This window comes from Aedes albopictus, chromosome 2, assembly GCF_035046485.1.
Source record: "Aedes albopictus strain Foshan chromosome 2, AalbF5, whole genome shotgun sequence".
Lineage (NCBI taxonomy): Eukaryota > Metazoa > Arthropoda > Insecta > Diptera > Culicidae > Aedes > Aedes albopictus.
The window spans coordinates 456,634,967-456,653,391 of NC_085137.1; the positions used below are offsets into that span (position 1 = coordinate 456,634,967).

The 18,425-nt window shown below is 42.0% G+C and overlaps 1 protein-coding gene across 6 annotated transcripts in view; it reads left to right on the forward strand.

The window, feature by feature from the left end:
* Nucleotides 1-17,234, forward strand: part of LOC109418980 (serine/threonine-protein kinase 3) — a 111,946-nt gene extending 94,712 nt beyond the window's left edge. For all 6 annotated transcript variants that reach the window (XM_029877701.2, XM_029877707.2, XM_029877703.2 and 3 more), the window contains exon 6: nt 16,498-17,234. In XM_029877701.2, the coding sequence (XP_029733561.1) occupies nt 16,498-16,668 (171 nt within the window). In that variant the 3' untranslated portion in view covers nt 16,669-17,234. The remainder of the gene's footprint in view (nt 1-16,497) is intronic.
* Nucleotides 17,235-18,425: the final 1,191 nt, after the last annotated feature.

The window sequence follows — 18,425 nt, forward strand, 5'->3', positions numbered from 1 at the left end:
GCACATGAGTTTAGTGTGTAGTAGTACCTCTTCTGATGCTTGGTGGCGCCACATTCACTAAAAAGGTGTCGCCTAAAAATCGTAAGAGTGACCTATATTGTTAATATAGTATATTTGGTTGATTCCTGTACTACTCCAAATAGTATGGTGGGCGTTTGCGTCACATCCGATGATGAACCCCTTATTTTGACTTCTACAATGGGATACGAATGCTGCAACTTCCGGAGGAGGTACTTCCTCAACGTCACCAGGAAAATAGGCCGACACAACATAAATTATCGTTTTTCCTTTTGTGGTTGGCACCTCTAGCGAAATTGCAACAATATCCCTTCCGATGAATTCTGTAATGGGTGTGTATTGAGCATTACTGCTTATTAGAATGGCAGCTCTTGGAGTGAGCTGAGTGTCATCAAAAACTAACTTACATCCCGTTGTGTGTAATCCTAATATTTTGTGGTTTCTTGTCCATGGCTCTTGTAAAAGCGCCACGTCCAGTTTGCCCCTTGTAAACGTCTTACTTAATACTGCTGAAGCTCCCTTTGCATGATGAAGGTTTTCTTGAATAAATTTTATGCTTCTTTGAGTCATTTTGCTTACTGTTTTATTATTTAAATAGACTTACAGGCAGTTTTATCTGCCCTTGCTTCGAATTGTTGTTTGTGGGATTTTATTTGGCGGTACACCAAATGATCAGCTCCTTGTTTAGAATTGCTAAGCATTACTATATCACTCTTTTCCTTGACGATTCTTGAAGAGCCTTGACTGCCCTTATCTGTACCTTCAGGTCTGACTACTGTGCCCATTTGTACAGTTCCGGTCATCTCGACGCCCGTTGTATTCTTGCTAGTGCCGGGAACCTGCTTGGGCTGATCTACGCAGCTCCTAGGTAACTCCTCATTAATATCGTTGGCTCCTTCAGTTTGATCGCCTTCAGAGCTCTCTGTTTTGGATTCCTCTTTCTTATGTAGGCCACTCCAAATTTGTAGTCAATCGTGAACTTGCAATCTTCTAGAGACCTCATGGAAACAGCATCTACTGTGAAAACCAGTTCCACATGATACTGTTTAACCGTATATCTCTTCAGAATCCTCCAAGCATCGACTCTTAAGCCTTCGTTCTGACTTTCTACATATGTAAGGATTTCCTCGTTTGAGTCCTGTTCACTTCGTGGAAAAAATCCCACTAAAATTTCTGGTCTGGGTATGTCTTTCTCGTCAACAGTGATAAGACACGCATTCTCCCAAGGTTTTATAACGGAAATTTTTGCCTTTAACCATTCGACTGTATCTTTGTTTTTGCCAACAATGATCAAATGCCCAGGCCTGAACAAACAACTACCAAATTTAGGTTTCATACGCTCCTATCTTTGCTCATACCGTTGAAAAGTTATAGCCAAATATGTCGCACTATGTCACAATAAGCAGATGTGGTTTTTGGTATAGTGAAATTCAAACTGCTCTTACTTTGAAAGTACTCAACAAGAATGGCTGAAATTTTCACTGTAAACAGTTTAACATAACAATTTTACACTGTCAAAGTTTTATAAAAATCGGGCCAGTGTTACCAGTTCTACAGTCAAAATAGTGCACGCGGAACTAAAAATGGTCAAAAAGTACCTAAAATTTACCTTGAAGCGATTAGAGCTTTGGATATTTACTAGAAAAAGTACTGAACCGATTTCGATCAAATTTTTACCACTTAATTGATACTATGTTAAGAATATCGAGTGAAATTTTCAAACGTTTTGATGAGGTAACAATAAAGTTATAGTTATAGTAATTTTTTGAAATGGGTGCACAAATTTTCTAAAATCTCATTTTATAATATCGACAATTGTTGTTTGTTTATTACCAGGGATTTTAACCTTTTATGGGTCATTCATGCCGTGGTATCGACAATATGGGCGCCAATACTCAACCGATTTTAATGAAAATTTTATGGTATTAGCTACACATAATATAATATTCATGGTCAAAAAATTAGCTATTTTGGCGAACGCAATCAAAAGTTATACAATATTTTCTGTGTGGCAATTTCATCGTGTTCGCCCTTTATGATTCCTTCAACCAGTTAAGAAAAAGGCAAACGTGGATCAATTCTATACATAAGAAAGTTCATCTTAGTCGTATTTTCATTGAAACCTAGTTTATATTCAACTTTTTGGACAAAAATTAAAAATTGTTGATCTTTTTGTCATTTGTCAACCCTTAGAAACAATCTGCTATACGACTTCGTTTCAACAATTTTTTCAATGAATGGACTCTTATTCTCGATAGATTCATCATAGTAGACCCAGCCAGCAATTTGGTTGCTATATCGAAATTGCAACTGAAATAGTCACACATATATAGCACCAAAGAAATCGTATTCAATGCACGAAAGAGGCATATACATACTAAAGTGGAGGCCATATCGAAACATCTATCCGATTACTGCGACTCTATCCAACATGATTAACGATTTCTCGAAAAATTTCCACAATTTCGCCGATATTCTCCGTCTAAATATACGATTATGCATAATCTTATTAGATTGAGTATACCGATATACAATTCAAGATTTTCAAATTTAAAAAATCAATTGGTTCAGTGGGAATCGAACTTAGATCCTTTGATTGAGAACTGCGCGTTATCTCTGTAGGCTATATTGCCAAGTTGGAAGTAGAGGGTTCAAAGTAAATGGGATGAAACGAAAAAAAATTGCATGATACGGTGCGAGACTTGTGATGGGAGCGTTGTTGTTGTGCATTGAGTGACTCCAAAGATGGTGCCGCGCAAGAAATTCGGAATTCACATCGTTGTTGTTGACATCTGATGTATATATGAAAACCTACATATTAGGTTGATATTATTGCTACCAGGGTTGGGAATACATTTGTTTTCCTTTTCTCCATCATACACAGATGTAACAAAACCATTTACGATTTCCGAGATTAAGATTCGTCTATTAAAATTGCAGTAACAATCATATGCGACTGTAAAAATGAATATACGATTTCTACGATTTAATTCACTTCGTATGCGACGCAAGCATGACGCAAACAATCAATATACTGCCGTGAATCGCATATCAGTCCCATCTTTGCTGGATTTCCTATGCAAATGGGACAGATATGCGATTCACGGCAGTATACAACACTGTTATAGGATCATACCTTTAGGTAGCAAGCTCGATTCATATGCGATGTAAAGCGGCGATGTTCACGATTCAAAGAAATCACATATACGATGCTAGCGAACTTGAAGTTCGACATTCAGAACGTATGATTTTTTACGATTCTATCCGATTCTGTGCGATCCTACCGATAGTAACTACCACCTTTTATGATCGGAATCGACTATATGAAACGAAATCGAAATTGAAATTTCAATTGGTATAAAATGCGATTTTAAGCAATCATTGTCAACAAATATACACGTTATTATACAATTCTGATTCAATATATGTAAATATACGATTTTTTCCACACGATGATTTACGATATGTGGTTGGCTGGGATTCCAAATTTGACCTTGAATCTCTTAACGAACTGTGCTTTTACGAAATGGAAGAAATTTTGTAAATTGGGACATAAATCTCCATACATCGATAAACCCCTAAAAGTATGCAATTCCCTTGTAATTTCTTGTAGATAAATCTGTGTTGTTCAAAATTTCAAAACATTTCAAACATTCAAAAACTGCCTAACAAATGAAAACTCACCATACAATAGCATGTAATTGAGGGGCCCAGAATCAAAGGGGTGTAAGTGACCATTTTGTCGATTTTGAGCTAAGCATTTAATAAAAATTCTTCAGATTTTAAGCTTTCAGGATCTTTGAGTCGATTTTGAAACTTCATACATTTTGTATGGGATGAAAAATTTAAAAAACACTTTAAACCTCATTTACTCGAAAGTGGGTTTTTATCACTTACACCCCTTTGCTTCTAACCCCCTCAATGATGTACCATTAAACATATATTTTTACAAAGAAATGATTTTTGATAGCTAAATTCACTGTGTTTTTCACTCAGTACTCCACAAACTCATTTTTATATGATTATTTTTTTAAGATTTGATGTGGTTTTTAGGGCACTATCAAAGTCACCCCAAAATGAAAATCTGATTCTCGCATGGAAAACTAAAAGTCACCCAAAGTATTTAGGATTATCGAATCTTTCAATTGCAATTGATAACTGATACCCCAGTACTTGTTTTACGGTAACGTATTTTTTATAGCACAAATAATGACTTCAACGGATGCAAATCTAAAAAAATGAGATTCATAAAGTTTGAATTACCTTAAATGTTTCAAAGGTACAGACCAATGCCTACTAGTCTTTGTAGAATATTGGAAAATATGGTTCATTATGTATCATTATTCAGTGTAGCAGGCTAGCATTGCAAGTGTAGATATAAAGTTGTGTACTCCATGAAAGATTGGATGACCTAAATTATCACAAAACTATCATGAAGTGACACTTGAAAGTTAAGAGGTTCATGGATATTCATGGCTGTGTAGCGCTACTATCTGAAACGAAATCGTCTCATTTACAGTGGTTGTTTTCATCAACTAAGTTCCATAACAAAAAAGGATAGCCCATAATATCCCAAAAATGTATAACAACCCTTACTGTTCCTCAAACTACTTTGGTAAATACAGTGGATTATGTAACACTACTTAACGTAGTGGCAAAAGCTATTAAGTACCACAAGTGTAGACCTGAAGCTATGGTCTCTGAAGTAGTTTAGTTTAGATCTGTAAAAACCCCAAAACTATCTTGGAATGACTCATGAAATGCCAGGGGTATCACAGATTAGAGTTGGATGTGTAATGTTACAGTTCATTGTGAGAATAACTACTGTTACTGCCAAGAGCTTAACTTCAGGCCAGTTTGAACGACCCTTAATGTCCCAAAGGTTCATAATAATATATAGTAGACTTTAGGTTGGTCCAGTATCCGCGGTTGATTATGCAACGTTACTCAGTATAGCAGATATTGCTGCTGTTACGAATGTAGATATGAAGATCTGAACTCCAAGGTATTTTGGCAGACTGTTATAAAAATAAAAGAAAATTTATTATTACAAAGTATCAACATATCACGACAATTTTTTTTTATAGAATGAGGAAATTTGTTGGTTGGCAACACCGTAGAAAAACCTCATTCTGCACTACCTGACCTTGCCTCCGCGGTACGCTCGTAACGGTTTACTTCGTAGAGGGGGGGGCGTCCTTTCGCACTCTCACTATCAAACGTCAGCCATCACATACAGCTGTTCTCTAGGGGACCAACTCGACTAACTGTTGGTCGGCCCGCCATTTCCTCTGGAGGTGAAGCACAATTGTGGATACCGTGGTCGACACGGCGCGTTCCACTCGTCCATCTCCGTACACATCCTCTCTATTATGTTACTACCGCATACCTCCCACATGCTCGACCTCTGCTCCGCGAAACGTGGACATTCGAAGAGCACATGTTCCGCCGTTTCCGCGCTGTTTGCACACTCCGGGCATGAGGGTGACACTGCATGCCCGAACCTGTGCAAGTACCACCTAAAGCACCCATGGCCCGACAGGAATTGTGTCAGGTGAAAGTTCACTTCGCCATGGGGCCTACACGTCCACCGGGACACGCTCGGTATGAGCCTGTGTGTCCACCTGTGTTGAAGAGTCCCAGACTCTCTGCCATTTCACCATGGACGAAGTTCTGGCGTTTCGTCGCGCACCTCTAGTACCTCTTTCATCCTAGCACTCAACATCCTCGGCCAACACCAGTGCTATCGGCATCATGCCCGCTAGCACGCATACCGCGTCTTTCGAGACGGTCCGGTATGCACTGGCCACCCTAAGGCACATTAGCCTATGTGTACTCTCTAGTCTATCAACATTCCTCTTCACTTTGACCGCGTTCGACCATGCGGCGGCGCCATACCGTAGTATGGACACGGCTACTGACGCGAGCAGCTTTCGCTTACTCGAGACAACTGCTGAACTGTTTGACATCATCCTAGATAGTGCCGGAACCGCCACGTTCGCCCTCTTACAAGCATACTCGACATGACTACTGAAGATCAACTTGTCGTCGATCATGACTCCAAGAAGCTTCAGTGAGCGACAAGACTCGATCGAGCACCCGCCCGTGGTGACCACTGCCTGTTGTGCAGACTCGCGGTTGTTCACCACCACCACCTCCGTCTTGTGGTGTGCGAGTGTCAGTTGCCTCGACCTCATCCAGCCTTCCACTATGTCAATCGCATGCGCTGCCGTCAATCCCACCTTTTCGACCGACCGTATACCACCAGGGTAATGTCGCCAGCAAAGCCAACCAATTTTACTCTCGGTGGTAGTGCTAGCCTCAATACGCCGTCATATGCCGCGTTCCACAGTACCGGGCCCATAATGGATCCTTGCGGTACCCCCGCGGTGACATTGTACTGTTTTGGCCTTCCTCGGTGTCGTAAATCAGCACCCTGTTCTCAAAGTAGCTTCCCAGAATACGCCTTCGGCTAGCCGGGACACCTAAGCGAGTTATGGCGCTCTCTATGGCGGCCCAGCTTACACTAGTGAAGGCGTTTCTAACGTCTAGCGTGACGATCGCGCAGTACCGTATGCCTTTTTTCTTTTTCTGCAGCGCAACTTCGGCCAATCCAGTCACTGACCTAATGGCATCCACTGTCGATCTACCTTTGCGAAACCCAGACTGGCTGTCTGATAGCCCCGCGTTGTCCGTCCTCTCGGTATAGACCAATAACCTAGACAGAATGATCCGCTCTAGGAGTTTCCCAGCCGTGTCTGTCGCCTGGTGGTTTCCCGTGCTTGGGCAATAGAATCAATTTTTGCCTTTTCCACCTATCCGGAGACTCGCCTCTATCCAGGCATCTCTGCATAGCCAATCTGACCATGTCAGGGCTAGTTTCGATGGCTGCTTTGATAGCCACCGTCGGAATGCCATCCGGGCCCGGGGCCTTGTTCAGCTTAAGTGATTTCGCAATTGCGGCTAACTCGTCATTCGTCACTGGGGGAACCTCACTCGGACCGGGATGGTCTTGCAGTGTGGGTGCCCATGGTCTTACCTCGTGGTGCGGCATCTCCCCAGAGGGTTGTGTTGGCCGTCTGACAGAGATCATTGAAGCACGCCCGCTTACGCGCCTTGATCTCTTTGTTCAGTGCCAGCTTTGCCGCCCTGTATGCCACCTCTCGCTCCGCTCTCTACTCATCGGTCCGGGCTCTTTGCATCCTTCTACTTGCCCTGTGGCAAGATGCGCGGAGCTCCGCGATTTCTTGACACCACCAGTATACCGGTCTTCGTCCATTCCTGGGTATGGATCGTCTCGGCATTGCTGCATCACACGCTCGTCTCAGGGTACCAAATAGACCGTCGCTAGACAGGTAGTCGGTGTTCTGCTCCATGAGCAGTCGCTCCGCAAATGCCGGCTTATCGAAACTCGAGGTTAGCCATCCTCGGTCAGTGTCGGTTATCCTCGACTGCTGCCGTCTACCGCCATGTTCGATATTGTATCGAATCGCCAGGTGATCACTATGCGTGTACCCGTTATCAACTCTCCAGTCTGAGCTAGGGTTAAGACCCGGGCTCCAGAAGGTCACATCAATGATGGACTCCGCACCGTTCCTGCTATATGTGCTTGCACTGCCGACATTCGCAACCTTCACGTTTAATCCCGCCATAGCTTCGAGTAGAGCCCAACCTCTCTCGTTCGTAGAGCAACTGCCCCACTCGACCGCCCACGCATTAAAGTCCCCACCGATGACCAAGGGACTCAGTGCACTTGCCAGTGAGTCTAGCATGGACGAGAACTGGCCTATCTGCCACCTGGGTGGGGCATAGCAACTGCAGTAGTAGACCCCGTCGATCTTCGCAATCGCGAAGCCCTCACACGTCGTGGAGATTATCTCCTGGACCGGGTACCGACCGGTCGTACAGATCCCCGCTTTCTTGGCCTTATCCGCAACCCAGTTCCCGTTACTGGGGGGATGCGGTATGGGTCCGAAAGAAGCGCGATGTCTGTACTCGACTCCGAGGCGGATTGCCACAACAGCTGCTGCGCGGCTTCACAGTGATTCAGGTTCAACTGTGTGACTTGCGTCATTTTCGGCCGTTCTGTCCACTTATGCTTGGGCACTTAAGCCCACCCGCCACGTGGCCTTTGTTCGCCGTGCAAATCAGACACTTTGGTGTCGATTTGCACTCCCTGGCGAAGTGGCATTCTACTCCGCATCTTCTGCAGAGTTTGCTCCTATCGGGACCTTTGCATGCCCACGACTTGTGGCCTCGCCCGAAGCACACTTCCGGCGGCTCACAGATACTAAGCGGACACTCCGACCAGCCGACTTCTACCATGCCCTTTGCAGCCGCTTTCTTCGCTTCCCCGACTGGAAGCTTGATCGTTGCATGCGATCTGCGTACCTGCTGGGCCCCGCATGATGTGGATCGATGCGCTTGGCGCGTCCACATTACACTGCTGTTTAAGGACAACAGAGAGCTCCTCCGCGGTGGTGATCTCATCCAAGTTCTTGCACTGGACAGCCCAAGTATTGAGCTTCTCGAGAATTTTTAGCATTTCGACAAGTTTCTCTTCGACCTCTAGGTTGCGCGCCAGGGTATAATGTATGTTGGGCACTTTGCGACGATTAACTCAAATCCGCACACCAGCGCACAATTTGCGCGCCGATTGCCTATGCGCCAAGTTTTTCACTAGCCAAATCACTATTAATCAGAGGTTTAATGAAGTAAAAGCGTGGTTACCGTCAATAATATCTTTGTTGTACATTATTTCCAGACATAAAGACGTTCAATGTTTTAGACAAAAAATGGAACCGAACCCTAAGAGAGATAGAGCTCTTGGCGCGAACCATTTTGACACTTGTTTATTTACATTTTGTATGGCGCACAGCCCGGCGCATGAGCTGTCGGCGCACCAGTTGTTGGCCGGTATGCGGATTTCAGAAAAGATTCGCAATAACACAGAAAACATCTTCGGAAAACAAAATTCAAAAAGATGTTCTAGTATAGTATTATTAACGAAACTATAAACATCTTCAGTTGAAATTATGTTTTAGCTATGTATATCAAAAACAAACTAATGAGAAGCTCATCAGTAGTACCGCATGTTTAAATTATGTATTTTTGACGTTGGTAAAACAAGTTTGTCACTTCATCGTCTTCCTCAAAATACAGATGCTGTGAGTACATCCAGCAGCACAAAGTCAACACTAACATGTTGAAGAATGTTCAAAACATGTTATTTTCAAGTACGAAATTCAATAACTGTGCATGCAGCGTTCCTCCAAAGTACTTTATTTTGTTAATGTTGATCCGGTGGCTCGGGTACACCTCAAAATGTTCACCAAAAATCGGCTCCTATATGGCACTTGTATGTCTTGTATTTACCTGCAGCAATCTTTTAAACCACATAAAGAAAAAAATGTTTTGGACCTTGCGAAAGAACTCTTTATTTTCTGCCACTTCACCACTAATTTGTTATTGTTATATTGATGTTCAAACCAGGTATTCGAAAACAAAACAAAAAACGCATTTGTAAAAGGATGTTGAAATCAAGTTAGTGTGATGTTTTTTAAGGTACTTTCAAAAGCATATAATTATGTTCTAGAATCATGTTATTAAGATGCACAAAATATGTATTTCAACATATGTTTGAAACTTTAGTTCCTAAGACTTAAATAATTACAGTGCTGGTCGAAATTGCACTTACATTATAATATTTTTTTTATCTGTATTAACGAGATTTTTAGCCCTAGGCTAGTTCATCTCGGGACCCACGCTTTACTTCCCTTCCCAAGGAAGAACTCACATTTTGCGAGTTTGTCGGGAGTGGGATTCGATCCCAGGTCCTCAGCGTGATAGTCAAGTGTTCTAACCATCACACAAGATCCGCTCCACATTTTAATATTTATTCATTGAATTGTATAAAAATCAGAAATTACAGTCACTAATAGTGAAATCAATATATTTTAGACTGAACATCAACCATTTTGACACATTCATTTGATCATGCCGTACAGTGTCCTACAATAGTTTCTTTGTGCTGTGTTCTAAGTGCGTAGGTTTTCATACATGAAAATAAAGAATATTAAATGAAAAACAAATTATTTTTTTCTTAGAAATTGATTTTTTACATTGATCGTATTTTAATTATCATATTATTCAATTAAAAAAAAGTTCATATTATATGAACGATACTGTATTAGGCACCTACCATGTTGGATTCTGGAGAACTTGATAGGAAATTTCACAAAAAATGAACTATCTTCTATACTTATTTTCAACCAGAGAAGAAGCGAATGAATGAATGAAGAGTAATTGTGATCATTTCACCAAAAATTTAGAATGGCACATGAGTTTCAGCCATACTACAGAACAACAACAAACCTGAAAATAAATATTTACATTGCATTCAAAATCATTTAAGTCATCACTTGTTTGTGAAAATGGATTTCCATTTTACGCAGGATTTCTGCTAGCTTGGCTTGAACGAATAAGTATTTTCAATGTTTAAGAAAACATCTTACATGTTCTACTAAGGTATTGAAAAATACCTAGGTATAACATCAACAATGTTTTATAAGCCGCCATTTTTTGCGCTTTTTCGGTGATATAAGTGTACAAATTTAAGTTATGCATACAAGCAACCTAACCAAGGCATTTGTTTTAAATATGTATTATATACACTAATGTAACAAGTTGTGTTACTTGGGAGTCGCCTCCGGCGTCAGAGCCCTCACCTGTACCTTTTCGCCTAACACGTCTTGTGCTAGTGCCGTATAAGAGAAGCCCTTGTTGACGGCATCCTTCTTGAGCACTAGCATCATCTCTCCTGTCCTAGTGCGCCGGATGCTTTTAACATCCGCGCCTAGTTCCGAGAGACGATTCTCACTCCGCATAGCCCGCAGCACATCTGCGTAGCTGTTACCCTCTGTTTTGAGGACCAGTGCGTTGCCTTTCGTGCGCTTACCCGCCGGCTTCGCTTTGGTTTTACTGAAAACCTTCTCCTTCGCCCTTCGCTTCTTCTTACCAACCGTAATCCAAGGGTTCTCCTTCCCTTGGACCGGCTGGTCACCGCTACCGCTCTTAACAGCCTCGTCTCGGGGTTTCGGTTCTTTGCCCCGAGCTCGTTTCGCGACCGTCTTGGGGTTGCTCGCGCTACGTGGGCGTTTACCACTCACCGGCCGCTCTTCGTCGACTGATCTCGGCCGTTTGGTTTGGGCCGAGATTTTCCCTCTTTCTGCAGCCCCACCTGGCTGCACCTTATTCGCGGTCTCTGTAGAGGGGCGGTCCGTTTGCGTGGACCTCTCTTCTCCCGTGGACCCGCGCCAGTCACCTTGCCTCGCTCAACCAAGAGATCTTCTTGACCTTCTTGGCCTGGGCCACCGAATCGCGGAGTCTCAGCAGACCTTTTTTAAGGTCTTTGCTGATGTTGTTCCGCCCGCTCGTGTATCCGATCAGCTCGTCGAGCTGTTCAGCGACCACCAGCAGCTTCGGAAGCCCATTTCTATTGCGGGTCAGCGAACGCGTGAGTTCCGCTCCACTCATCTGCGTGTCCTCGATCGCTGACCCGACCCTCGGTGTACCGTACTCTGACACTTGAGGGGATTCCACCCTCGCCGCTTACGTTGATGCTCTGACCAGTCCACTTCTCGCGAACGGGTTGATCACCTCACCAGTGTCGCAAAGCATCAGCGTACAAGTCACAAAAAAGCTGATAAACACCAAACTTGTATCACTTTGTCTCTGCGGTTTCTGATTCGCACTCTCTACAATCGCAAACACCAGAAAAGACAGAATCCCATCCACGTCACCCGGTCACCCTCGTTTTGCTACAATCATCCTGACTTGGATATGGCTCATGTGAGTGTCATGACTCTCTCCGTCACCTCAAGCAGATGCACGCGCAACGGCATGATAAACTATGCATGTGGATTAGCACAAGCACCGTACTACGTCACAAATCCTATTTGTTTTGCATAGCTCAGTTTAAACGCACACATTGAGCGCACCACGCAGTTCGCCCTGTCCACGGCAAACGCTCTCAGTTCGCCCGAAATGCATCGTTGCTCAGAGAGATTGATTCTCTCGCAACCCACCTGAAGCATACTCAGCAACTGCTATCGCTGCAAAGCTGCGAAGGGTGGAACCCACAACATGTTTGTCATTCCAGGCCTGACATGCTAGCTGGTTCGTATCACCTTGGGAAGGGTGATTCCAGAAAGCGGTTCAAGTGTTTGTCTCGTGATGGTTGATTCGCAAGACTGCACCTCACCCTCCGTATTATCGATCTCCCTGATTAAAAATGAATTCATCTCTGTTGTAAGGGTCCCCCTGTGAGCCGCTGTCCTCACTGCCACTGAAGTAGTCGCCCAAGGATCCCGGTGGTTATCTATGCAAGCAGGGAGGCCACCCACGGGTAGGCACAGGCCCTTATGGGACCTGAGCTCAGAGCCAGGATCAGCGCTAATCAGGATACTTCAACTGAATCTACCTCCACCCAGTAGTTTCCTAAGCTGGGTACAGATCGGGAACGTACTCTAAGGCCTTGCCAAGGTTTTGTGGGACGGAAGGCACCTACTAAGAGGATAGAATGCCGTCGCCACCAGCACACCTCTACTCCGCGGTCATCTGAGAGTGTACCATCTCATTGACCAGTTTCATCGTGCGCGCCAGTATACCGTAATCAGGACCTTACTGTAACTCACGACATATAGAACCTTACAAATGTACAAATACGAGGCATTGCCAATTGACACAGCACAACACAAAACATAAATGTGTCCTGTTATCCAGTTGGGTAACATCTTCCGATCACAGGATGACAAGGTTTCATAATTGTTCTAGGCCATCAGTCATCCTGGAATTGGGTTTTGTATGGCAATTCGCCTTTTAGTTGGCAGTCATTGCTGCTGCTTTCATAGCTTGATTTTCATCTAGGAAAACTAATCCTAATCGGGCATCCCGATTCGGGTTTCATTACTAGAGCTCTATAATTTGAAGTCCGTGTCAGGGAAAGGTTTACATCTCTAGTACTTGACCGCTGACCGAAATGGCCTGAAAGTTGGCAATCAAAATGGGATTGAATTGCATGGGCCTCTTTTCTGCCAGAGCCCAATAAATGTGCATTTAAATTAGGGGAATATTCACAAGTTAGAATAAAACATACAACACAAAGAACGCACGAATTTTAATCTATAACTCATTAAACAATTATTATGACTTATTAATGTAACAAGTATTTATACCCGTAACAAGACATGAAATATCACTATAGTGTCCCTAAATGACATTTGAGATTTCACGAGCTTCACGGATCCCAGTAGATTATGCAATGCTATTATTTATGGCGAAAACCCATAAAATTATTCTTCTACATTTAAAGGACTTTACAACAGGACAGTTTGGAACACCTAGAACATCCCAGAATATATAACACCTTTTCATATCATTGACGAAGGTTAAATGAATACATATGAACGTAACCCATAATCAAATTCAGCTTTTAGAACAACTGGTATGCCAATTATTTCGTTTCTCCAAACTTCATGGTGTTCAGGATGTTCTAGGTTATCAGTCATGTCTCAAATACAAATACCGTCTACCCCCGTTGGTTTGAACGACACCTCATGCAAACCAACGGGGTTCGTTTTTTAATTTGATCTTCTAGTAACCCTGTGGACATCGAAAAACACACTGATGGTAACCGTTTTTGATGTTTTGTTTTGATTCTGCGTTCCGTTTCACCCCGTTCCATGAGCAGAATGACGTTTGAACCATTTTTAGTTTGAACGATGTGCAGATTACAGGGGGTCAAATTTAAAAGTGTTCAGATTAGATGAGGTCAAACCAACGGGGGTGGACGGTATTACAATTTTTTCGGGATGCTAACATAAGGACAAACGTCTTGACATCCCGCTTCAACAGTGCATCAGAACTTCAGACGCACAAATCTCAAGAAGCATACTTCAAACAACGGAGCGTTTTATTATTCTGTTCTTGCTCACTTGTAATAAGCTTAAAATGAGAATCTCAAGTGTGCTGATTTTGTTTACGAAGAGATTTGTGCCCTCGAAATCGTGAGTAGGTGCCAAAGTCAGCCATTGTGGCGGCCATTTTGAGATTCTAACAAGTCTGTCCATAAGGCTGCATTTCAAAAGGCTGAATGCACAAAAGGGTGAATACGAAAGGCTGAAATTAAGAAACTGTAACATAAGGCTGAAATTACAAAAGGCTGAAAATTGAAAAGGCTGAAAATACGAAAATTCATATATAAGTTACAGTATTTTTTTTCCTTTTTTGCCTTAAGCCGAAAGAGAGATGGTTCTTGAAAAAGTGAATGTTCATGGTGAGGGCTCGGGTTCAGTTTGGCTTTCTATTCCGCAGAATTATCACCTGTTCTGTGGCTTAGTTGGTTAAAGCACCGGTCTAGCGAATACGGGGTCGTGGGTTCAAATCCCACCAGAACGCGATTTTTTTCAAAAATTCATCCCTCAATTTGTCAATTAGCAACATTCTGTGTCTTCTAACTACAAGTTTTTCTGTATATGCTATTCGTTTGAGAAATTCTGTCTTAGTAATGTAGGCGTTCAATAATGCATAGGATTATGACCAGTCGTAAAACTTTCTGATACAGAACAAAGTAACTAAAGCATGTTCCCCCAAAATGGGTTAGTTTGGCCAACCATGAACTAGGGGACGGTAGGACGGTCAAACGTCAAGCTCAAGCAAAACTAATGCGAGTGCCACGGCTGGGTAATCGACCAACAAGCAAATGTTCAAGGAGACCGTAAAATTAGTGTATGTAGGGTGACAAAGGGTATTATCGGCAGGTCCGTTCTCTTCGTTATGAGGGGTTTTTATGGACCAAATTGCCTGAAATTTGGGCATGTAACTCAGCTTGGTTGGGAAGGATTGGATGCCAAATCTGAGTTCAACAGGTTTCAAAAAACCCCCCATGACGAAGAGAACAAAACTGCCGATAATACGTAAGTTCCCCTATCTAATTGTTTCCAATTAGAGTGATATGTCTGTTTGTTTGTGTTGTTTGTGTTAAGGTTAGTCTTTGGGCTGGTACATTTGAAAACAAGCCTTTTGTACGTAACCCCATTTTTCTTCAATGAAGGATTCAATTTGTAACAATTTACCGAAGACAGTATTCTGTTTTATGGGGTTACGTACAAAAGGCTGAATTATGAAAGGCTGAAATAACATAAGGCTGAATCACAAAAGGCTGAAATTACAAAAGGCTGAATGCATCAAAAGGCTGAAATTACAAAAGGCTGAATGCATAAAAAGGCTGAAATAACACAAGGCTGCAATAGTTATTCGACTCAGACAAACAGGCGTATCACTCTGATTGGGAATAATGACATATATACACTGATTAAACGGTCTTTATGAAGATTTGCTATGTGATCGATTACCCAGCCGTGGCACTCGCATTGGTTTTTCTTGAGCTTGATGTTTGGCTGTCCTACCTTCCCCTATTTCATGGTTGGCCATACTAAGCCATATGCTTCACTTACTATGTTCTGAATCGGAAATTATGACTGGTCATAATGCTATGCATTATTGAACCCCTAAATTACTAAGACAATATGCTTCAAAAGAATAGCATACATTTCAAAGAAGGGAAAATCTTGTATGAGATTGTTAGTATCGACAACAATCTCCGAAACAACATGACTAGAAAGAATAGCTCATGTTTAAAGAAGGAAAAATTAACGATAGGTATAAATATTATCAGTTCCTTTCTGTGTTTGTTGGTATGCATCATAAGCCTCTTCACTAAGCTCAGTTTCCAAGCTAAGGCATGTGCTGAGGGTTACGTGTTCGGGCCAAGAACGTTTCATTATGAAATGTTTCTTGACTCCCTTCCTTTGGCATTGAGCATCTTTGTGCCCCTTACACGATATGCCAAAGCTGAGAAGCAGGCTTTATCTCAGTTGGGGCGTAACTCCAAGAAAATGAGGAAGTGCTATAGCTTGTATATGCATTTTCGTAATTTCAGCATTTTCAATTTTCAGCCTTTTGTTATTTCAGCCATATGTTACAGTTTCTCAATTTCAGCCTTTCGTATTCAGCCTTTTGTGCATTCTGCCTTCAGAAATTCAGCCTTATGTTACCATCCCGTTTTATGAAATGTGTGAATTTATACAGCCATTTCTATGTTGGGGTCATATATGACCCCTCCGGCTCCAAAGGGTTAAAAAATTTAGTAAAAATCTGTGGGAAATTTTTGCCATACATAATGTTTACTGCAACATTTGCGCCACCTAGTGAGACCATTCTAAGGTAAAGTCATCTAAAACGCATCCTGAGAAAAGAATCCAATTCTGTTTCTATTTTTTTTTGAAACTGTAACCAATTTGATCAAACTTAAATATTTCATTTTCGTATGTTGGATTTGAGTGTTGTCCAATGTAAAAGACGTATATCAACAAATCTAATTGTTTCTCTCCCATTAATTAATTTCCCATTCGCCCGTAGTTGAAATTCCTCAACTACGAACAGCTCGAGCAGCGGCTGGCCAGCATCGACAAGGAGATGGAGAAGGAACTAGCCGAAACGAACAAGCGCTACCACGCCAAGCGGAAGCCCATCATCGACGCCATCGAGGCCAAACAGCAGAAGCGACAGCAAAAGCACGAGGAATTTTGAGTTTTCTTTTGGCTACGACCTACGACGAACGCTAGAAATGAAACGAGGAGTGCTACCCAAGAATCCCAGATTTGTAGAAAAGGAAACTATAGAACTATAGTAATCAATCGCAAAGACGTCGTTTTTAGGAACCTACTGATGTCGGTTTAGTTGAAAATTGTTTAATTTATAAGAAGAAAAACAGAACTTTAGTGAGCTTTCACCGAATCAAACCATATTGATTGTATCGTTTTCATACTGAGTTTTTCTCCGCTTGGAAAAGAAACCTTTTAGCCCTAGATGCATTTAAGGAAATTTTAGTTTTTTTTTTCTATTAGGAAGCTGTTTTTATTTATACGTAGAAGTTCCGCGACCGACACGGAAGGAAGAATATCCTGACTGCCTACAAGCCTGAAATGCCGAGCGGAATCATTTTAGCAAAAGAAAGAAAAAAAACTAATTAAGTGCTATTTTAAAAATGGTGAAGCCAAGTATGGATCTTTCGAATTTATGAACTAATATCTATTAAATTTGTATTACTTCGAACAAGAACAGCCAGAAAACTAGAGAGAGAAAAAAACAAAACAGATGTAGCACAGACAAACAGACGTAACACTTGCGAAATTTCCATCGACCACGCTTTTAACGATCATTTTAAATTTTCATAGTCGTGGCTTTCACAACCAGAGGCGCGCACATCGTTTTTCTATGCGTTTGGCGTTTCACACTAGCGCCTTCTGTTGACGATATGGCACAACACAGTGATTCGTGCAACTTTTCCACCAGGTGATGGTAGTGTGAACTGGGCGATGGATTTTCATGAAAATCGTTCAAGGTGTTACGTCTGTTTGTCTGTGGATGTAGTAAGTTATTCATTTTCCTACAACGCCACAGGATTTATACTTTTCGGAACACGCCTTTTTCGTTTCAATGATTGTTGGGAACTTTATGCGGATTTGTTGTTTCATCTTCCGTCCTCATCGCAAGAACATACATTTACCCATCTATGCCTGAATCTATAGTAAGTGAAACTATGAAAATGATCATCCTGTCGATGCCAAAATTATCCTTCCCTAAAGTATTCTTTTACACCCTTGCACTTTGTCGATTTGTTTGTTTGGTCTTCGCATATGGTGGTTAAAATTGTGTCGATTATAGTATCAAATTAACAAGATGTGTACCCTCGCGTTCATTACAATAATTTCAGTGTTGGCTCCCATTTGGTGTTGTAAGGGTCGGTATTTCACCATATCTGCTAGAGCAGGAGCAAAATGTCATGTCTAACACTTCTTCTCTAGCAGAGATAATGAAGGTAGGGCGGTTGCCTATGTTAAGTCATCCAAGTTCTGTACTATTTAAGTAATCCATAAAACTGGAACCTCTCAAAGTAAATATCTTAGGTACCCCAGATGATATGGAGAGCATCACTGCCAACAATGAGCGGAAAATCTTTGCAGTGCAGTATGCGACCGGGATGATTGCAGCATTCGTACCGGGATAATTTGTCATGCAGTAAATAAACCGAACAATAGGCCTATTTTCTGTTGAGCTTTCCAACAGATACCTCATGACCTCATGAGGTATCAAATGACACATTCGACCGTAAACCCTCAAATATTTTTACATATTCGGATTCCTTGTTAAATTTTCAATTAACAGTTAGTTTTCATTGGAAAAGTATGTTAAAAACGGGAATGAGTAGCGTGACGTTACAACGTTGTAACGTCACGCTACTTATTTCCATTTTTAACATACTTTTCCAATGAAAACTAACTGTT